Raw genomic sequence first — 23,343 nt, 5'->3', positions numbered from 1 at the left:
ACTGACCTGAAGAAGATATAGGGCAATGGGTAAAAGCCTCCTTAAAATGTGAGAGAGACGGAAACCCAACTGCAGACAGAAAGACTATGAAAAGCAATCCCAGTGAAAGTAAACAATGAAAAAAGAAGAAACTTTCCTTGCCATATGTTGAGAAGGATGTATTTGGAACATGACAATGAAGTATTAAGTGTGAGGAAAACTACTACAGACATTCCAGAAAGCATATTAACACGCACTTGATGAAGAAAAGGCTCAAAAACATCTCGAGCTTTTGCAACAGCTATCACACAAGCAGTTCTGCACAAAAAAATTCACTGTAACAGATTTTGGCAGAAATAAAGGGAATAAGAAACAGATTAAAGAAATGGCTCATTAAACAATGTAGACTTTTGATATACCTGAAATAATTTGTTCCATCATGGATATCTTCAACCCCACAGGCATTTACAATTTCCTCTCTGCTTATTGATGGACATTTCATACCACCGACAACAAAGCGGAATTCTGCCATAGCTCGATGGTATTGAGCACCACCATAGAGTCGCATTCCTGCATTCTGTGTAAAGTAGGGTAATATCAGGACTTTTTCTGAAAAAGCACCATTATCTGTGCCACAGCTGCAGACTCAAGCTTAAGTTCTTATCATTCACACAGATGGACAAAAGCATCAATTGTTCCAATGGGTTCATATTTGTAAGGCTTTAGAACCACAACAGAGCCCCAACTATTTACTAAATTTAATAAACACATTTCCACAAACAGACCATAAGGCTAGTTCTAACATTAGTTTCTACTATACTCCCAAGTGTGAGAGAGGCCTCCCTGAGGTAAGATGTTTATCAAATGAAAATTGGCCCCGGCTTACAAGTGTACTTTTCTAGAAGAATCAAAAAGTAACAGAGAGTTAATCACATCCCATTTCAAATAGGATGGAAAGAAGAAGGCACGTTTTTGAAGAAAAAGCAAAAGAGAAATCTCAGTCACAAATTTAAAATCACTTTGGTTTCAGATACAGGAAACTGATATTAGCCAGGATCAGATCCTCACGGGCATGTATTTGAATGGTATTTGCAGGCCATCAGTTCCTACAAAGGCACCACTGTTTGTACGCTCATCCTGAAGTGTTTCTCCTGCACAAATTTAGAATTTGAAGAGCAAGTTCAGAAATTAAATCAATCAAGCTAGCTTAAAATTTGGGAGATACAATTGTGTGTGTGTGCGTGCGTGCGTGCGTGCGTGCATGTGTGTGTGTGTGTGTGTGTGTGTGTGTGTGTGTGTGAATAACCATTATTCAACATTGAAGATTCGTACCAAATTTTTCTGGTGGAGCAACCACTGTGCCTTTCAGTAGTAGAGAAAGCTGAAACAAGATGCATTTGCACATTTAATCATTAATGTTCAGACATGCTCATATATGAATGAGGAAACAATACTGTAAACCCACAGGTGTGAACTAATAATAACAGGATCACACCTTTGCCAAGAAAGAATCCCTAAACAACCTGCCTCTTTCCTTCAATTTTATTTCATCAAGGTCACTGCACAAACATTAGAAAGGTTGGGTTTTAATTCACATGCCGCATTGCCAGAATAGATACATAAAAATCAGGTTCTTCGGTACCGATCTGCATTAAACCCTTCCCAGAAAAATTAAACCAAACATTTCTTGTTTTCAAACCTCAGCTCCTGGTTAGTCTGCCATAGCTTCCTTGCTGTGATCCGATACTCTCTATCGAGAAGAGGTACAATCAATGGAACACTATCCATATACCTGAAAATTAACAGGGACTTAGGACTTCTAAAGCACAACAATGAGCCCACATTACTGTCAAGAAGAGAATTCCAAATATTACCGTTGCTGCAGAAGTTGCTCAAGGAACCATCTCAGCCTGCTGATTCCAACATGAGACCGCTCGTCTGAAGATAGAGAACGGCCTAGTTTCTCCTCCAAAGCCGTTATGTCTTGTGCCTCCCTTACAGCAACAGCCTATGTTCCACAACAATCTACAAAACATCAGTACAGCCACCATCTCAGAAAGAATCCATACCGGCTCCCTTCTCAATATGTACAATTTAAAACATTGGTTTAGTAAACCCAAATGAAAGAAAGGAAGAGTTCCCAGTCACCAAAACTTTATGCAGCATCCATCAAAGCAGACTAAATGTCCAGCACACCCATAGTGGCCCTCGAGTGTTTGAAAGTGGTTTTTAAAAGCTTTGAGCCAACTAACAAAAACCCGGACATTTGATAAATGCAAGGATAGAACAAATCAATGGATCAACAAATAGATGGATAAATGCATGTATGAATATGTTATCCTTATGTGTCAGTATGATAGCATGTGTGTCATGTGTGTATTTATATAAATGAATTAATGGATCAATAATAGATGGATGCATGCATGTAAGAATGTGTTTTTCTTGTGTCTGTGTATGAGAGCAGGAGTGTTATTTGCATTTATGTATACTACGGACAACCGAAAGACACAAGAGACCGAGATTGATGGCTTTTGCTAAAATGTGTTCTCCCAAAATGCATTATGGATCAAATGCCTTGAAAATTCATTACCAGGAGTTGGCAACAAAGCTATGTCAGGTTAGAGTTAATGCTCTTAAAACAAGCTTGATCTATCATGCTTGCTGCGATGTGCACACAACTGTCATCAACTGTCTTTGGCCTTCGGAAATTCACTCATTAGGAAGCTATTTCTGGCCACTTTGAGATCACATCACATTGATGACCATAAATCTCCACTATGAGACAAAAATACCTGGCTGTGCATTTTCGACATAGCTCATTGCCAATTGGTGAATGATTCTAGTGCATCTCAAATGAACCTAGACAGATGCAGCAAGCAAAAGTCCTCAGTGCCTGGAGACCATTGATTGGAAGAGTCATTGTTGAACCACTGGCTATGCAAGAGCCCACAAGATAGTATCATTAAAAACTTAATTTATTCATCAAGTAAAATGGATAGCTGAGCATATGGAATCAGAATACCTATGTGTGACTCGCATCTCTGTTTTCCCAACTCCACTATTATTCAAACAGAATAATAGTTTATTAATCAAGTAAAATGGATAGCTGAGCATATGGAATCAGAATACCTATGTGTGACTCGCATCTCTGTTTTCCCAACTCCACTATTATTCAAACATCAAACATTTCTCAAGTTTATTTTAGCAAAAAATCAATTGGTTCCTGGTTCCATACAAGACATGGTTGATGACCAAGGTTATGTGCTTTCCTTTGTGACTACTTCTACTAAGCATGGTTTGAGCATGCATGATCAACTAAGCATGGTTTGAGCATGCATGATTGACTGACATGAATGGCACAAGATCAAGCATCCTTAATGTTGTTTAAACCAGACCCTCCACTTGATTCACAGTTAGATTGGCTGATTAGAGTTTGCAAAATCCTTTGCCTAATACCAAACCCTTATCTTCTATCAGGGCAGTTCTGCAGGGTAGTGGCAGCTCCTCAAATGTCAACAACTCCTCCTTTGCAAGATCTAAGCTGAGCTAGTGACAGCACGGTGCACCACCTGATGGTGACGAAGTTGGAACCCACATGTGCGTGGCTCTGATACCAAATGTGAGATTCAGCTAGCTATGGAGGAGAGAGAAATGAGAGATAGTAAGCAGTAGACAATGTGAGCTCAAGAGAGAGTATTAGCTCAAGATTGCACAACACAATGAAAGTACAATGTATAACTAAGCTCTAAGGTTGACCTAACCACACATCCACACCCTAACTAGAGTTTGGTTAATTTAACTCTAGAGTCTCGTGTCACTACATTTAGAGTCCTAAACACCATACTTTGAAACTTTAATATTAAAGTGTCCACACCACACAAATTGCATTGGGCATTGCCCAAAATTGCCAAATTCTAACAACATGCCAATATGAATGAGACTTAAATGGGTGAGTTTTAAGCCTTAGTTAAGACTTAACACTAGAGATCAAGCCTTATCTCTTTAAAAAGAGCCGCACCATGCTGTAGGGCAACGTGAATTTGAGAAGACAAGAGGATGGATTTTTCATCTTCAAATTTGGAGCAAGTGCCCTCCACTCCACTTCTAGATCTAGTGCCAATAATGCTTCATAAACTAAGCAAAACAACATATCTGCAGCTTTTCTCTATGAAAAAAATGGCAGAACCCCTACTTAATGGCCATACTTAAGCAGATTCCCAACTTATTACAGCCAGCTGGCCCTTGCTTGAACCCATTGCTTCCAAGAAACAAGCTGCCCTTCAGCTTCAGCAGCCCCTGTTCTTGTATACATCAAGTACTTTGACCAAAATCTCTTATAAAATATTCCAAAACCAAGCTGTTTGACTTGGAACCAGTCCCTAATAGCTGCCTAAATCCAATCAAATCGGGCTATGGAAGCCCCCCCCCAATGGAGCCTCAACGGCTCAAGCTAGAACACCTGTTTGACTTAGATATATTATGTAGAATTCAGTAACAAGAATAGTACCTCTTTCAAGATGCAAACAGCAAGTGTGAATGTTGCAAGAAAAGCTTGAATCCTCAACTTTGCGAAGAAGCTCGACTCCTTGCACTCTTCACTCCAAGCATGCACTTCCATGAACACGGCTCTAATGCCAATTGACAAAAAAGCAATGGTGGGATGCAAGGTTGAAGCTATGAAGTGCAAGAGGGTTGAGAAAGAGAGAAGCACACAAGAAAGTTTAGTGGGTACAATGAATGGTGTCCTTATTCTTTCTTATCTTCACTTACATATGACTATACAATGTGTACTTATTGTTGGCCCAGGCATAGAGCAATCATGCGATTAATTTAATGGAAAATGAATGAGAATGAAAGAACTAATCAATGCACAATGATACTCAATCACAAATGAGAAAGAGTGTATTAATGAGTAAGAGAGAGTACAACACTCAAGATGATCACACTAAATAATGCCACTTGTACAAATGAGACACGAAGTGTCTTTATCGAGTAGCAGAAATAAAACTTCAAAAGCTACGACAAGGTAACCGCCTTGCCTCTACTTATGCATCTGAATTTAGGCAATTAATCTGTGACCTCACTTGGCATGAGGAGTATTTTATCAGCCAATTTGGATGGGGTCTTCAAGATGACATCTCACTATGCCTGAGGCAAAAACACTCAACAATTATATCATGCAAGCCATCCACTGTGATAATAGATTGTTTGAGAGGAAGCAAGAAAAGCAAGAAAAATTAAGGCCTTGCCAATGGAACCCAAGCCCAATCAAAGACCCAATCAGAGAAGAAACCAAGCCCAAACCGATGCAAATAGATAATACCGAATTCCAGTCCTTGATCCCACAAGAAGAGCAAAGACAAAGAGAGAATCATCTCTGGAGTGTGGTTACCTCAGTCCAAGAAAATTATTCGCAACCGTAATGTTGTGTTTAATGAGGCAAAATTGCTGAAAGCTACTTTAGCCTCTAATGAAGATATGAAAAAGGTCAAATTTCAGAGTTTGCAGCCACCTATTACTTCAGAAAATGAGCCTCATGGTGTTGTACCATAGGTTGAAACTGATGATCAGCCGGTTATTTTTGAGCCAGATGATGATGGACAACAAATAGGAGCACAAGGAGGTCATGGACAGCAAAATAGACTTGTTGATTATGAAATTGCAAGTCTTGGTAATGAAAATGAATGTGTTGTACAGCAAGAACAACATGCTGAAAATGGCTTACAGCAGCCAATAAATGCTGAAAATAGCATACCTCCAGATGTAGACCCAATTCCTAAAAATGTTGATCATTGGGTACGCAGGTCTTCACGTGTAAGAAGGCAACCACATAGGTTTGACGCCTCCTTGCATTATGTGATGCTTATAGATGAGGGTGAGCCTCTTACATACAAAGAGGCCAAGTCATGTGAATTCAACAATAAGTGGGAGCTAGCTATACAAAAAGAGATTAAATCTCTATATGCAAATGATACTTGGGATCTTATGTCATTGCCCAAAGGAAAGAAGCCTCTTCCAAACAAATGGGTTTACAAAGTAAAGACAATTGATGGGAAACCCAAGTACAAGGTAAAACTAGTTGCTAAAGGGTATGCACAAAAGGAAAGGATTGACTTCCAAGAGGTCTTCTCACCTTTTGTGAAGATGACCACTCTACATGTGCTTTTTGCTCTCACTACTGTATTGGGCTTAGAGCTATACCAAATGGATGTAAAAACAGCTTTCTTGCATGGTGACATTGATGAGGAAATTTACATGAAATAGCCCGAGGGCTTTGTGGTTCCTGGAAAAGAGCAGATGGTGTGTAAACTAAAATGCCGCCTATATGGGCTGAAGCAAGCACCACGGTAGTGGTACAAAAAGTTTAACACTTTTATGCTATCTCATGAGTTTACACACAGCCATACAAATCATTGCTTGTACATGAAAAAGGATATAGATGGCAACCCCATCATACTTGTTTTGTATATGGATGATATGTTGCTAGCTAGGAAAAGGAAGACTAGCTTGGATACTCTCAAAAATCAGATGAAAATCAGCTTTCTCCATGAAAGATTTGGGGAATACATAGCATATTTTGGGTATGAGGACTTGTAGAGATAGAATGCAGAAATTGCTATTTTATCTCAAGAAAAGTACATTGAAAAGGTACTGGACAGATTTAACATGGCTGAAGCTAAGCCTTTTGGGGTACCCTTACCTCCTTACCTTAAGCTTAGTAAAGCCAACAGCCCAAAAGATGACGTGAAAGCAAATGCTATGAAGGGAGTCCCTTATGCATCAGCTTGTGGCTCTCTTATGTATGCTATGGTTGCTACTCATCCAGACATTGCTCATGCAATGGGAGTTGTTAGCAGATTTATGTCAAATCCTGGCAAAACACATTGGGAGGTTGTCAAGTGTATTCTTCGATACCTAAAGGATACACAAAAAAAGTGTATTTGCTATGGGCAGGGTGCACTTAGTTTGCAAGGATATTGTGATACAGACATGGCAGGTGACTTGGACACTCCTAGGTCCACCAACGGGTATGTCTTTACAGTTGCTGGTGGGGTTGTTTTCTACTGTTCCAGGTTGTAGAGCATCACCGCACTAAGTACTACTGAAGCTGAATACATATCAGCTCTACTAAAGCTTCTAAGGAAGCTATATGGTTGAGCAGACTTGCAAAGGATCTCGGCATGTCTATGGGTACTGCAATTTTGGGATGTGATAGCCAAAATGCTGTGTATCTGGCTAAGAATGCCATGTATCATTCACGCACAAAGCATATAGATGTGCGACATCACTTTATCAGACAGATTCTAGAAGATGGTCAAATCACATTGACCAAGATCAAAACACATGACAACCCTGCAAATGTTCTCACTAAAAATCTAAGCAAAGCTTAGCATGAGCATTGCATACAACTAGTGAGAGTTGATTAGAGGTTCAATTCGGACCTTTAAGTGGGAGGTTGTTGGAATAAAGGCCCGTTTAACCTCCATGTATAGTACAAGCACACACATTATTTAGTTGTACATGTGAATGCACCCTTACGTGCCCTAAGTATAAATACATTTTATTCTTTGTGTAACAACACATTGTTGGTACACTCATATCGAATCGTACTTTCACACACACACACACACACACTCTCTCTCTCTCTCTCTCTCTCTCTCTGATTCTTGCAATCACTCTCACACTCTCCTCGAATTGCTCTTGCACATCCCCAGCTGAGCTCTCCAACAGGAATTTAATGACCAATTCAATAATCGGATGAAAACAACAATAAATCTCTTTGTTGGATTGGCAAAGGATCCTCAGTTTGGACATGCTGTCCAAATATGGGATGACAGGCTGTAAGCCTATTTCAGTTCCTTTGGAGCAGAATGTGAAGCTGAGCACAGATGCAGGTGAGCTTCTAGAAGACCCTACTATGTACAGACGCATAGTAGGAAGTTTGATTTATATGACTATTACCAGGCCAGATTTGAGCTATGTTGTTGGATTGGTAAGTTAGTTTATGCAGGCTCCAAGGAAACCACTGGTTAGACAAGGACCGCATACGGGAATGTATGGCATAAATCCCTATGGTATACAACAACCAATGCATGTTGTGCAAGGCCCAATGTATTCGGTATGGCTGGAAATATGCAAAACCCTATGTATGGCAGCATTGGCTTGATATTTGGGGCACAAAGTAGCATGTTTGGTACGGCATCTACACCTCTGAATGCTTATGGGGCTTAAGGAATGGATGTTGGTCATGCACATGCTCTATTTGGCCTTGGTTTTGATGTAAACTCAGCAAATGCACCCTTTTTGCAGCAGCTAGTGTATGACAACTTGACACCCAAAGGGGCAGTAGAAGACTATGATGAGAGTGGAAAAGCAATGAAGTTTGAGTCCTTCAGTGGTGCACAAGATAGGCTAAAAGCTTTGATGTTCGCTCAGCAATTTGATGCAACCTATAAGGTAGCTGCTTTCTTGAAAGGAAATGCATTACAGTGGTGGTCCACTCTTTTGATGCGAGGTAGAGCACCGTCAATGTGGGTACAATTCAAGCAAATGTTTGCATCAAATTGATTGACAAGTACCTTTGAGGTGGACATCATGACAGCTTGGAATAAGTTGGATGCTAAGGAATGTAAAAATTTGGAGCAATATAATAATAAGTTTTGGGATGCATTGTTGCCTATTACTTCTTAAAGCCCCGTACCCCTTCATGAGCAAGTGGAAAAATATGTTTGTGGACTGCCCAAAGGAATCGAGGATTTTTGCATTAAATCCACTGTATCTAGAAAAGTGGGTATTATCAGATACGCATTAGACTGGAAGATGTATCTAAGACAGCTTTTAGGACATCTTTTGGATTATATGAGTTTCTTGTTATGTCTCTTGGACTTACAAATGGGCATATTGTATCAGCTGATGGTATTTGCATGGACCCTGCAAAGATTGAGGCAATACCATCATGGCCACCTTTGAGAAATATGCATGAGATCTATAGCTTCTTGGGTTTATGTTCTTACTATAGGAAGTATGTACGTGGGTTTACTGAAATTGCATCACCATTGCATACTTTGCAAAAGAAGGATATGCCATCTAGATAGACAAGTGAAAACTTCAACATTCGAAAAGTTGAAGGAAAAGATGACTTCAGATCTTGTGCTTGTATTGCCCGTTCTAAGAATGTCATTTGTAGTTCAATGTGATGCATATGGTAACAACATTGGGGCTGTTCTTATACAGGACAGCTGAGTTGTGGCTTATGAGAGCTGAATTCTCCACAGTGTAGAAAAGAATTTGCAGGTCTATGAGAAAGAGCTCTTGGCTGTAATTCATGCATTGTCTACGTGGACATACTATTAGTTGGGGGCTGATTTTACAGTGCAAATAGACCATCAAACTTTGAGGTACTTTCTGATGCAGACAAAGTTGTCAGAGAAGCATACAAGATAGGTAAATTTTCTCTCTATGTTTCACTTTTAGATTGTACATATTGATGGTAAAAAGAATGTTGTGGCTAATGCACTGTCATATAAACCACAAACTTCAGTCATCAATATGGTTTATCACACTGACTTGGATGCCATGAAAGAGCAATATGTTGTTGATTCGGACTTTGCAAATTTTATTATCAACTTTGCAATGGCCAAAGGCATGAACACTTTATGCTAAGAGATGGATTTCCAATGATCCATGGACAACTATGTGTCACAAAGAAGTTAAGGCCAAGAATTGTCCCTGAAAGTCATGCTCCTCTGTACACAAGACACAAAGGTATTGATGCCACGGTCAAGGCAATGGAAGATTTCTTTTATTGGCCAACTTTGAGGCATGATGTAGAACACTTTATTGAGACACGCATCATATGTTAGAAGATAAAGCATGATAGACAAAAGATATTGGGTTTGTTGCAGCCCTTGCCTATTCCAGATAGGCCTTAGCAAAGCATTGCAATTGACTTTATTTTTTAGCTTCCTAGGACACCATAGGGAATGATGGGATACGGACTATCATTTACAAGTTTATTAAACAAACCCATTTTATTTCGGTCAAGAAGAAAATAAAGACTAATCATATGGCATGATTGTTCTTGCAGCGTATCTTTAAGTATCATGGTATGCCAAAGTCGATCATTAGTGATCAAGACCCTCGAATAACCAGTTTATTTGGGAAGGGGTTGTTTGAGAATATGGATACCACACTGAAATTCTCATCATCCTTCCATCCGCAAACAAATGGTCAACAGTCTAAGGAAGCAAATTCCAGTGTTACATCTTTTGAGGTGCTATGTTTTAGACCACAAGACACAATGGGAGTAGTATTTATCCTTGGTTGAGTTTGCTTACAACAACACAATGCATAGTTGTTAACCCCAATGTGAGATAGAGAAAAAAAAAGGAAAGAAAATTCAAGAAAATTCAAAAATGCAGAGCAAAGCGAAAAAAAGCGGCCCGACAGAAGCACAAGAGAAGAAAATGCCAAAAGAGCAAGCGCAGCCTTAAAAGTCGAGGCAAAGGCAAAGGCGCATTTTAAATTGTAAAGGCGCCCCCAAATTTTTGTAAAAGAACGCTAGGCTCCCTCCTATGCAAGTTGTAAAGAATAGATGGGCATAGGTGAAGGCATAATGTAAATAGAAGGAAAAAGGAAAAGAGGACCTTGGCAACATGGCCGATCGTGTAAAAAATGGGATAGGTGCCCAAAGGGATGAGGGCATGTATAAAAGCCAAAAAGTGAGTAGAGAAACTCATTATTGGTGTGTACCAAAAGTAGCTTATCTTCTTCCTCTTCTTCTTCTTCTTACTTACTTGTGCTTGTACTTGAGGGAGGAAGTGTGAGTGTGAGGGAGTGAGTGTGTGAGGGTAAGGGACCATGGTGGATAAACTCTCCATCTTCTCCTCTCTTCTTCTCTTCTTTTCTCTTCTCTTTTCTTGTCTTGCACGCACAGCTATGGAGCATGGAGCTTGAAGGTGGAGGATTGAGCTTGCATCTCAGATCGTGAAGCTACCGGTGTGCGTGAGAGAGGAGGGTACTCGATCGGGCATTGAGGTAAGCTCGCTACACTCATAGGCTTGAAAACGCGTACGGCTAGGTGAGAGGTAGCCATTAGCATTCAGCTTGAAGCGCTTAAGCAATAAGCGGTCCATGGGTCTTGGAGGTCAAGCAAAAGCTCCCACATTTTAGTTCCATTGCCGGGACCAACGGATTCGAGCCTTGAGTGCTTACGTGCTCTGAATCAAGCATTAGAGGGTTTTCCTAAAACCGGTGCTTAAGGAAGATAGGTAGGAAGAAAGGGCGTATGATCTTCATTGCAAGTAAGTGTTTTGGATTTTTGAAGTTTGCATGAGTTGGTTTGATTAGCATTAGCATTTGATTGTGATTTATAGGCATTTAGGTAGGAAAAAATAGGAGAAAAGGAAGAAAACCACAATAGGATTTTGTGTAACAGCAAGCCTCAATTGAAGGAAAGCGGGGTAGTAATCCGGGAAGGTAGAGGGAAAGACATTCAAGGAGTGTTGGAATCACCTCGAACGCGAGACTCAGACTCGGACCATCCAATTTCCAATACATCCTAGGCCAGCTACTTACAACCAGGAGTAGCGACCTCGAAGACTGAGGCAGAAAATAGAAATGCGAAAGGTCCAACAAGTTTTGGTGCTTGCCAATCGGAATAGGACAGGATCCAATGTAGAGAGGAAAAGAGTGCTAAAAGCCGATCTCACATTGAGCAGGCTTCTCACTAAGCGACACTAAGACAACACGGCTGCAAAGCAGAGCGAAGCGGCCCTAGCAACTTCGCTGCTAGCGAGACTAGGAATCACGCCAAATTCGAGGAGCCAACCAAAGATACCCATCGTTGCCAAGCAACTCGACAAGTACCAGCCTGACAATGACCCGTATAGCTTCATAGAGCAGTTCGAGCAAATATGCAAGTCGAACGGCCTAACAAACCCTGCTCATCGTACACAAGCCTTTGTTCTTTGTCTCGGAGATAAAGGACGAACGTGGTACACCAGACTAGATGATACCGAATGCAACATTTTCGATACTCCCAAGAGCCTCTTCATCAAGAGGTTCTCTGAGGCGGGGTATTCAGTTAACCTTATTGTTCAACTAATGAATATCAGTCAAAAGGACAAGGAGGACATTAGAAGAGATTACGTCATCTACGTGAGGAGTCTCTTTAAGAGAATCCCAACCGCAGAGTAACCTAGTGAGCGAGCAGTCTCTACCGTATTCATATGCAAAATTAGGAGTGAAGAGCTCTACAAAGCCTTGATAGACAACTCAAATCTACAAAGGGACGTCCTAGCTAGGGTTTTTGAGAAAGCCATACGTGTAGATGACCTGCTCAAGGAGAAGAGCTCGAGAGCCACAAGCCGAGATAGTGCAACCTCTAGAACCTCAGAGAGAGCTGCCACTGCTAGCGAGCGATCTAGTCAAAGTAATCAAGAGAAAGGAAAGAGCGTTGACCCTAGCCAAGAATTGGTGGACGTAAAGCTAGAATTGGCCAAACTCCAGAAAATGATTAAAAGACCTGCGCGACCTCACAAGCAATGTGTCCATTGTGAAGGAAACCACCTCCCTGCCGAGTGGACGGATCCTAGATCCAAACCTTGTGCCAACTGCAGTAGGTTCGGTCATGATACTACACACTACCAACTGCTGAGACAATTGCCATATCCGCAGCCTTACAACCAGCCATACTACTTGGGGAATAGACCACTGCAATTCGGAAGAGGAGCCCCATTAGCTCTCCCAGTGCCTAATGATGCCAAGCCAATTGTCCCTAGAATGGACATCAACCCCACAAGTATACTTAGACCACCTGGACCCTTCATGACCCATCCACCAAGTGATTCTCCAATACATTACATAGAGGAGCCGAATGAGGACGAGACATATGTAAACCCTTACGTCTCGTATAATGATGAGGGCAATTCCATCTTAATGGACTTTAGACCAGTACCGGTAATGATGTTAGGTCAAGGAAGGGATAGAGGCCTAGAAGGGCAAAGCCAGGACCCAATCTCATGCTGAACTTGCAACCGCCCAAGGCATATCTCATCTCGTTGCCCCGAACGAGAACAAGCTAACCAAGAAAAGGCCGATTTGAGATGCCCCGAGCGTGGAATCACTCATACGCCAAATGTCCCAAGTGAAAACCGTCTACTAGCTCAGCCACCATTGTACCTTCTGTGCTGCTAGGGCTGTTTGGAGTCGAAATGCTTGATGGTGAGACCACTCCCATCTCGCTGAACATCATGACTAGAGCACAAACAAAGAATGCCGATATTTCATTGCCAAGACCTACGCATAAACTCAAGAGATGCATCCGCACCTCGCACAAAGTCACAAAGACAAGGCTTAGACACCATCGGTAGGCAAGCTGCTCAAGACTAGTGGCAAAAGAGTGTAGTGCAAGATAATGTTAGCAGTCATGTTTGTCATGCCTTGTCATCTCCTGCCCGTGAGCCTCAGTCTGAGTCAGACGAGGACTTTAGGAGCTCTGACTTGTCTATCACTTGTTTTGACGGAGGAGGTAGCTCATTCTAGAGCACTCAGTTTATTGCATTTCAGTGCATTTTCTCCTCCAGTCGGGATTTTATGTGCATTTCCCGGGGCAGTTTCTGCATTCTTCAACCTGCCTCACCTATCGGACATTGTCCACCTTTCCGGGATTTTTCTGAGCATTCCTAGCATTTTTACCAGCATTAAATGCTGGTCGGACATACTTATGGCCTCAAATTTCAGGTCGGCCAGTTTTTGGGTTTTTTGGCTATTTATAGCCATTTCCCACTTGGCAGTCAGTTGTATTATCATCTTCCCTCCTTCTTTGGCAAGTGCACACTCCGACTCCATCTTCCTCCGTCTTCGGTGCTGCCGTCATCATCAGCCTGATCTGGTGCCCTCACTGACGCTTCGAGCTGCGTGCAGGGACTGATCAGTCCATTTCAGTGTATTCAGCATTCATTACAGTCAGTGCAGATTTTCTTCCTTCATTTTCTGCTTTCTCTCTCTCTCCCTCTGTGTTCGTGTTTCTTCTTCCGTTGCGCACTCTCACATGGTATCAGAGCCTAACTAAGAGCACAGAGGAGAGCTTCCATTGCAAAGGAGGACACCATCACGTGCAGCCTTTCTTCCCTCCTTTCCAACCCTTGGCGGTGCTGTCCAGGCTGAAACGCAACCTTCCATACCTGCGTTTTGTTGTTTTGCAACATCAGGAGTAGTAGGCGACAGTTTCCTAGGTGTTTGCACCCTGTGTTTGCATCAAACGCAGCCAACAAGAGGTGGTCAACATCAGCAGAGGAGAAGGTGTCATCATCTGGAGGATAGGCGACAGTTTTTTTCTCCAAGCGGCAGCATTTTCTCTCTCCTCTTGCAGGCAACAGCATCTTTTGGGTCTTTTCTGACATAGGCGGCTCCATCTTGACTGTTTGTTGGTTGCAGATTGTTTAGTGATTGCAGATATATATGAAGATGTCTTATCACCAGTTCTTTGCTGATTCAGAGGATGTCTCTATTCCTTCCTCTGAGAGACGGAGAGACTTTCATGCTAGTTCACGCGACGACCGGAGGTCACCTAGCTCATTTGACTGAGATCCCTCTATTCCCCGTTCTATCCATGTTTCACAGAAGGCTCGTTCTATTGGCCTTCATATGCCCTCCATGGCACCCTCTATACAGGTGCCCGTACTCCCTTCTTTGCCCAAAGAAGACCGGCTTGATGGTTCCAACTACTCACTTTGGTCGTGTAAAGTGGAGTGTATCCTTGATACCTTTGATCTTTGGGAGTTTGTTACCCACCCTATTTCCCGTCCAGTGGAGGATCCCACCGTTGGATCATCGATGGATCGTGCGGCCTTATGGGATCGGCTCAACTCACGAGCTCGATCTTTCCTCTTTATGAGCTTACAGGATTCTGTCCTAGTGCATGTGCGCAGGTTGTGGAAAGCAACGGAAGTGTGGACAAAGCTTGCTTCTTTGTACCATCAGAAGACTTTTGCCCATCGGATTACTCTCGAGAAGAAATTACGGATGCTCGTTGTTGATGATTCTTCTTCCATGAAGGATCATATCAACAGGTTGGAGGACATGAGGGATGAGCTTGCGTCCCTTGACAGGATGATCTCTTCCGAGGATATGGCCATGATTCTTTTGACTCAGCTCCCATCTCCCCGTTTTGATGTCTTCTACACCAGCCTTCTTACATCGAGGACCCGTGAGAAGCTTCTATGGGAGGAGCTTGCCCCGCTTGTTTTGGAGCATGACGAACGCGCCAAAGAGGTAGCCAGTGGATCCACCTCCATCAAAGCTTTTGTTGCAGGTTCGAGAGGGGGGACACAAAAGAAAGGGAAGTCACAGGCTAAAAGACAGGAGAGTTCTTCAGGTTCTGATTCCGACTCGGAGAAGCCTAAATGCCCATACTGTGGGAAGGGGACACATCCAAAGGAGAAATGTTGGAAGAAGTACCCTCACCTTCGTCCAGGAGCGAAGGATGGAGCTAAAACATCTGAGCCTTCTACCTCTACTCCAGCGGTTACCCATGAGTTAGTGTTCCTTCATATTGTTGACTTGGAGGAGCCTTCTTCACTGGTTGCCTCATCTTCTGAGAGGCCTTGGCTGGTTGATAGTGGAGCTTCTAGTCATATGACTCCCCGAGGTGATTTGTTGCAGGATCTATGCCCTTCTGAGGGTTCAGTCACTGTTGGTGACATTGTTTCGGTGCCTATTTGTGGTGTTGGCACTTTGCCTTTATTTCCCGACCGCGCATCGAGCTCCCTTTCCCAGGCTCTTTATGTTCTTGACTTGGGCTTTCCACTCCTCTCAGTCTATGGCCTTACTAGGCTTGGTACCCGGGTTGTCTTCACCGAGCAGGCCGTTTGTATTGAGGATTCTTCTACAAGGGCTGTTATTGCGACAGGTTGGCAGGAGAGCGGGCTTTATAGGCTCCATTCCCCTTCTCTTATGCAAGGACCTCCGAGGCAATTGTCTATTGCTACACCCGTTCCCTCTTGTGCACCCTCTTTTCCATAGGCTCCTTCCCATCCCCCACCCTCTCCTCCGGTGGTTCCCTCGTACCCCCCATCCCTTTCAGAGGGGGACGATCTCGGTGATGCGGCTGTGGATTTCCTGGGCCCTAATATTTTAGAGGGGGCTTCCCAAGATCGCGAGGAGTTTCTTCATCGGCAATCTTCATCGACGGGTTTTTTGGCTATTTATAGCCATTTCCCACTTAGCAGTCAGTTGTGTTATCATCTTCCCTCCTTCTTTGGCAGGTGCACACTCCGACTCCGTCATCTTCCTCCGCCTTCGGTGCTGCCGTCATCATCAGCCTGATCTGGTGCCCTCACTGACGCTTCGGGCTGCGTGCAGGGACTGATCAGTCCATTTCAGTGTATTCAGCATTCATTAGTCAGTGCAGATTTTCTTCCTTCATTTTCTGCTTTCTCTCTCTCTCCCTCTGTGTTCGTGTTTCTTCTTCCATTGCGCACTCTCACAGATAAAAGGCAAGCGGCTAATGACCTGCTTACGACATTGCTATCGGCTCTTGTAACGTTGCTGATGGGGGATCTGCTTAGGCAAAGCCCTTCATTATGGCGAGAATTGAAGCAATGGGTAGAGGAACCTAACGAGCTAGGAGTAGCTAACTTGCATGACCATGACGCAGCCACACACATACCCAGCCTCACATTGAACTCAGTGCCTAAGTCCTTGTTAGAGATCATAGCCTGTCCGGACTGCACAGTCCAGTCGGACTGTACAGTCGGACTGCCACGTGGCAGTCCGACTGACTGCAGTACGCTGCTATTTCTGGCGCCCAGATCCTGGCTATTTATAGCCGAGTTTTCAGTCTTCTGTCCACACTCTTCTACTCGCAGATTACAGGCTGGTGGCTCGCGCAGATTCTGTCTCTGTTCGCAGATTTCAGACAGGAGACAGTGCAGACTGCAACGGACTTCGAGGTGAATAGCAGGTTGCATCGTCGAGGTGGAGACACGCAGTCCAGCGCACTGCGCCTGTGTATATATCTGCATATCTTTGTATACAGCACACTTTATACAGCAGATCTTCATCTTCCACTCTCTTTCTCTCTCTTCTCTCTCTCTGCATTCTCTCTCTCTCAGTCCTACGCTTCCGCACCGCTGCACTCTGACATGGTATCAGAGCAGTGTTAAAGGGCTGACTGAGTGCAGAACCAACCTGAAGAGGAGTTTCTATCGCGACACAAGGCTGCGTTTTCAGCGTTTGAGGGCAGGCAGGAGGGCTGTGCCTCGGAACAAGGCTGAAGCGAGCGTGGGCACGCAGGAAAGGATTCCAGGTGGTGGATTTGCTGCTGTTTACTGCTGTTTGACGAGGAGGAAGTTTGAGTTTTCAGTTTTCAAGTGCAGGTTTTGCTTTTTCATCGCCTCCCGTGGGTGAAGAAGTTTTGGGACGCGGAAGAGCCCTAGCAGGCTGAGTTTTCACAGTCAGAGGGGGCTGCTTTTGCGTTTGTGAAGGCATTACAGGTGAAGATGTCTATAGAGATTGACTTGGAGTTCCAGACGATTATGGACCAGAAGGTGCCTGTCTTACCGGCTCTTCCCATAGATCAAAAGCTCGATGGCGACAACTACCGCATCTGGCGTGTGATGATGTTGGCCATCCTTGAGTCCTACGATTTGGCGCAGCTTGTACAGGAGGAGATCGACCGGCCCTCGGTGAGAGATGAGTCCAAACTCTCTTCCGATGCTCGTGCGGAGTTGGCCAAGGCACAGTCTCACTGGGACAAACTGAATGCCAGGATTCGTTCCTTTCTTTTTCTGTCTTGTACTACAGCCGTGATAGCTCACATCGAGCACTTGATGGTGGCTCGGGAGATATGGCTGAAGCTTGATCAGATGTATAACCGGATGACCCTTATGAAGCGGGTTTCTTTGGAGGTTCAGATGCGGACCTTGTCCGTGAACAAGTCTTCTTCGTTGCGGGAGCACATCAACAAGCTTAGACAGCTTCAGATGCAGGTTCAGAATGCGGGGAAGCCGATTTCCTCCGAAGACATGGCGATCATACTCTTGTCCCAGCTGCCGCCACGATTCGGTGCTTTCTACTCCACCCTTATTGCTTCAGGGCGTGAGTCCACTCTTCGGTGGGAAGAGTTGGTTCCTATGGTCTTGGACCAAGAGGAACAACTAAAGGGACAGAATGCTTCCAAGTCGAAGGCACTGACAGGTCAAGCCTCTCAGAAGAAGGGGAAGGACCAAAAGAAGAAGAAGGGGGATAACAAGTCAAAGAAGGACAAGGACAAGGACAAAGAATCCACATGCCATATTTGTGGAAAGACTAGCCATTGGAAGAAGGACTGCCCTGACAAAGACAAGAAGGACACCAACAAGAAGGATACGAAGGATTCTGGAGCGGTGGCTGCACCCTCATCAGCTGCATTTCTTCATCTAGCTGTCATTGAGGACTCTACACCGAATGCTTCTGATGCTGCGATGACGGCTCCCCAGGCTCGAGAGTGGATCATTGACAGTGGTGCCTTCCGGAACATGACTCCTTCATCAGATGGTATTGCCCAGTTGCGACCCTCACATGGGCAGATTCTCATTGGAGATAGCTCTTCCGTGTCTATTGCAGGACGGGGTGAGATGCAGCTTATTCCAGATGGACGCGGCGGTATCCATACCTCAGAGGTCTTGCATGTACCAGGTTTAGGATATCATCTTCTGTCAGTTCATAAGATTTGCTCCCTTGGACTTTTGGTGGAGTTTGACAGTGATTCGGTGCGAGTCCTTGATCGTGCATCTCGGAAGGTTCTCTCATCTGGATATGAGGAGAACGACATCTATAAATTGAAGTCTTCCACCGCCCTCTCTACTCTTCTTCTTACCTCTCAGACACAGTTAGAGTTATGGCATGCTCGGTTTGGTCACCTCAACTATGATTATCTTCGGAGGGCGTCACGTGCACAGCTTGTTCGAGGGTTGCCGGACATAGTGGTGAGCCAGCAGCCATGTGTCTCCTGCATTCGTGGGAAACAGCATAGGGATGCCATTCCCCACAAAGCTTCGCCGCGGTCTACTTCACCAATGGAGCTTGTATCTACGGATCTTTGTGGCCCTATGAGGAACGAGTTCTTGCGCGGAAGCTCGTACTTCATGCTGATCGTAGATGACTACAGCAAGATGACATGGGCCTATTTTTTGGCATTGAAGTTGGAAGCTTTCTCCCACTTCAAGGATTGGCTTCTCTTTGAGGAGAACCGATCAGGCCGGAGATTGAAGACCTTGCGATCTGACAAGGGTGGTGAATTTGTTTCTAATGAGTTTGCTCGTTTTTGTGCAGATAAAGGTATTCACCAGGAGTTTGCTAATGCCAACACTCCTCAAGAAAATGGCATTCTTGAACGGAAAAACCGCAGTGTGATCGAGATGGCGCGCACCATGATGGAGCACCGACAGACACCTCAGTTTCTGTGGGCCGAGGCTGTGGCTACTGCAGTCCACATCCTTAATCGATCCCCCGCTTCGGCCGTTGATGGGATGACACCTTTTGAGGCTTACTTTGGGACTAAGCCCGATGTTTCTTATTTTAGGGTCTTTGGGTGTGATGCCTATATTCACATTCCCAAGGCTCATCGTGATAAATTTGAAGCAGCTTGGCTATAGCTCCCAGTCCCACGGCTATCGTCTGTATGATCCCGTCAAGCGGGATGTGTACACCAGTCGAGATGTGCGGTTTGTGGAGGTTCCGGCCATACCAGCGGGTGAGGAGCATCCCATTCTTGGAGATCCAGGGGAGAGTTGGGCTCCCGCTACAGTTCCATTGGAGCCCACGCCTTTTGATTCTGATTCTGTTTCTAACACAGAGTCTACTGTTCCACCGGTCACCCCCGAGGAGTTACCACCGGTGGATACCCCAGAGTCTTTAGCTGATGGAGAGAGACGAGGGGAGGTCCGGCCTCCTCCTCGTTGGGCCGGTGACACACTCCATGATTCAGGGATCGAGGGGGTCCCTGAGGAGTAGGGACCGCAGGATGGTCCGCGGCAGTCACGGAGGCACTAGGCACATTCTACGGAGCTTGTTTGCTCTAACTATTGTTTGATGACCCGTGTTATGCAGGATCAAGAGCCCACCTCCGTGAAGGAGGCTTTACAGTCCGCACCATGGAAGAAAGCTATGGAAGCCAAGTTGGAGGCTATTGAGAGAAATGGCACTTGGTCACTCGTGCCACGCCCCCCGAATAAGAAGGTGATTGGTGTGAAATGGGTTTTCAAGACCAAGTACCTTAGCGATGGTTCTTTGGACAAGCACAAGGCTCGCCTTGTTATTAAGGTTTTGCACAGCGCCCAGGGATTGATTGTCATGATACTTTTGCCCCCACTGCTCGTATGGCGACTATTCGAGTTGTTCTTGCCTTGGCTGCCCATAGGAGATGGCCTGTCTATCAGTTGGATGTGAAGTCAGCCTTCCTCAATGGTGATTTGAAGGAGGAGATCTATGTCGAGCAGCCTCCTGGCTTTGGATCTTCAGATGGGAAAGTCTACAGGTTGAAGAAGGCCTTGTATGGCCTCAAGCAGGCTCCGTGTGCATGGAACGAGAAGATTGATTAGTTCCTTCAGTCACAGTTGGGATATCGGCGTTCTAAGGCCGATCCGCAGCTTTATGTACACACTTCCGAGGCTAGTTGTGTGCTTTTTGTGTTGTATGTTGATGATTTGATTGTCACAGGTGATCATGCACAGAAGGTCCAAGAGACGAAGGCAGCTTTACATCGGACATTCGAGATGACAGACTTGGGTCTACTCCATTTCTTTTTGGGCCATGAGATTTATCAGTCTCAGAGGGGGATCTTCATCTCTCAGCAGAGATATGTACAGGAGCTCTTGGTTTCTTTTGCGATGGAGGATTGTCGGACCATTTCTACTCCTATGGATCCGAACTGGAAGGCCACTTCCCATTCAGCTTCTCCCATGGCGGATGCTTCCCGCTATCGTCAGTTGATTGGATCATTGATTTGGCTCCTCAACACTCGTGTTGATCTTTGTTTTGCTGTTTGGCTCTTGGCAGGGTATATAAGTGAACCTCAGACGGTGCATTGGGAGGCTGCTCAGAGGATACTTCGGTATTTGAGGGGGACGTCTGATTTCGGGATTCATTATCCCGCAGGCACAGGTGGTTCAGATCTTGTTCTTACAAGTTGGAGCGACTCCGATTGGGCCGGTGATGTGGACCACACGCGGTCTACAACAGGTTACTGTTTTACCTTGGGTGCAGGTGTTGTCTCATGGAGTAGCAAGAAGCAGCCCACGGTAGCCCTTTCGTCTACTGAGGCGGAGTATCGGGCCGCGTCTTCCACCACATGTGAGGCTGTGGGGCTTCGGAGATTGTTGGAGGAGCTTGGCTGCCCCCAAACTCGTCCTACTTTGCTACAATGCAACAATGAGAGTTGCATTGCCTTGGCACGGAATCCTGTTTTTCATGCCCGGACGAAGCACATAGAGATCCAATACCACTTCATCAGAGAGAAGCTTTTGGATGAGACCATCACCGTGGAGTACTGCAAGGCAGAGGACAATCTTGCAGATTTGTTTATGAAGGCACTTCCCCAGGCTCTACTTTGGAGACATTCCAGATCCCTCAAGCTTCTGCCCCGCCCAGGCTCTGAGAGGGGGTGTTAGAGATCATAGCCTGTCCGGACTGCACAGTCCAGTCGGACTGCCACGTGGCAGTCCGACTGACTGCAGTACAGTCGGCTGCATTTAATGCAGCCGACCTGCTATTTTTGGTGCCCAGATCCTGGCTATTTATAGCCGAGTTTTCAGTCTTCTGTCCACACTCTTTTGCTCGCAGATTACAGGCTGGTGGCCCGCGCAGATTCTGTCTCTGTTCGTAGATTTCAGACAAGAGACAGTGCAGACTGCAGCGGACTTCGAGGTGAACAGCAGGTTGCATCGTCGAGGTGGAGACACGCAGTCCAGCGCACTGCGCCCGTGTATATATCTGCATATCTTTGTATACAGCAGATCTTCATCTTCCACTGTCTCTTGCTCTCTCCTCTCTCTCTGCGTTCTCTCTCTCTCAGTCCTACGCTTCCGCACCGCTGCACTCTGACAGTCCTTGCATGTGAATGCTTTCTAAGAGGGCATAGAGATGCATGCGGTCTTGCCAGTGGTAGCATTAGTAGAAGATGTCACGAGAAAGAGGATCGTAGACACAGGAGCGGAAGTCAGTGTACTTAGCCATGCAGTTCTGCAAGTTTGGGGTAACCCGCCGATGGAAACCACAAGGTTTAATGTCATGTTGGCTAATGGCATGAAAGTTAAGCCATTCGGAGTGTTAAAGGACTGGCCCTTGAAAATAGCAAGTGTCCAGTTCTCGATGAACTTCATTGTTATGAAGGGAGTAGACTACACATCTTGCAAGGCTAGCCGTTAATGAGGAACGCACGAGTAATCGAAGACTGGGCTAATGGCCTCATATTTCTAGGCAACAGATCGAAGGCAGTGAAAATTGAGATGGACACTTTGACGACCTCATTGGTCAATTAGATACCATCTCCTCTATCTTGAAAGGAGACACCTAAGCCAGGAATTCGTATGGACCATTGATGAAGTGCATTCCATGTCTCAAAGACAAGCGGGACTGGATGCACGTACTAGCCATCATCGACCTACCGTTTTCAAATGAGGAAGAAGATTATAAGCACGTTGCAAGGACAGTTGATAAGCCCCACAAAGCCACCACACCACAGTTTCCAAGGGGCAAGACCCTACCATCAGTACCACTCTGTATGATGGCAAAAAATCCTAGCACGCCACAAATGCCCACTCCTTTCCATATCCCATCTAGTAGACTTGGAACTCCAAGGGATTCTTGAGTATCTAACAAGGAAGCTAGCTAGTCACCCCGCTGCTAATCTCAAGCCGCTCCAAGATCTCATGGATGAACCAAAATGGCAATAGACCAAAGTACACGACCTAAACCTTAGATACAATTGGACACTGATCTCACAGATGAAAAGAGAGTCAAGAATGGAGACCTAGATGACGACAAGCAATCAGAGAGCAGCAATTCAGACGACGAGTACAAGGACTGCTATTCTTCAACAACTGAAAGCAATGAAGAAGAGGCCGAGACGGTAGAGTACAACACTGACAGCCGAGTAATCGAACAAATAAAGGTAGACTCAAGCCACAAAGAGCCAATGCAATTATGACTAAAAGAGGAGTCCTCAGAACCGAATGTGATTGCACTTGCCTTAGGTGTGATGGACTACAAACAAGCAAGGCTAGTCCAATCAAGTGTTGTGCCTCTCTTTAGAACGGAGTCAACCTCAAAGTTGCGACCGTCAAGGAAAACTCTATTCTCTAGCGAGGGTTGTGAGTTGAA

The 23,343-nt window shown here is 44.8% G+C and overlaps 1 protein-coding gene across 1 annotated transcript in view; it reads right to left on the bottom strand.

Annotated features, from left to right (window-relative positions):
* LOC148014602 (dynamin-like protein ARC5) overlaps positions 1-23,343 on the bottom strand; it is a 94,280-nt gene that overhangs the window by 5,872 nt on the left and 65,065 nt on the right. The window contains exons 5-12 of the mRNA XM_087666488.1: positions 1,854-1,987; positions 1,679-1,771; positions 1,475-1,538; positions 1,312-1,360; positions 1,048-1,130; positions 399-556; positions 237-297; positions 7-69 (exon numbers count right to left, since the gene is read on the bottom strand). Of these exons, the coding sequence (XP_087522614.1) occupies positions 7-69; positions 237-297; positions 399-556; positions 1,048-1,130; positions 1,312-1,360; positions 1,475-1,538; positions 1,679-1,771; positions 1,854-1,987 (705 nt within the window). The remainder of the gene's footprint in view (positions 1-6; positions 70-236; positions 298-398; positions 557-1,047; positions 1,131-1,311; positions 1,361-1,474; positions 1,539-1,678; positions 1,772-1,853; positions 1,988-23,343) is intronic.

Source organism: Lygodium microphyllum, chromosome 25, assembly GCF_053477565.2.
Source record: "Lygodium microphyllum isolate KBCC chromosome 25, Lygodium_microphyllum_v1.1.10, whole genome shotgun sequence".
Classification (NCBI taxonomy): Eukaryota; Viridiplantae; Streptophyta; class Polypodiopsida; order Schizaeales; family Lygodiaceae; genus Lygodium; species Lygodium microphyllum.
The sequence above is the reverse complement of the archived record's forward strand: the minus strand, read 5'-3'. Positions and strand labels throughout refer to the sequence as shown.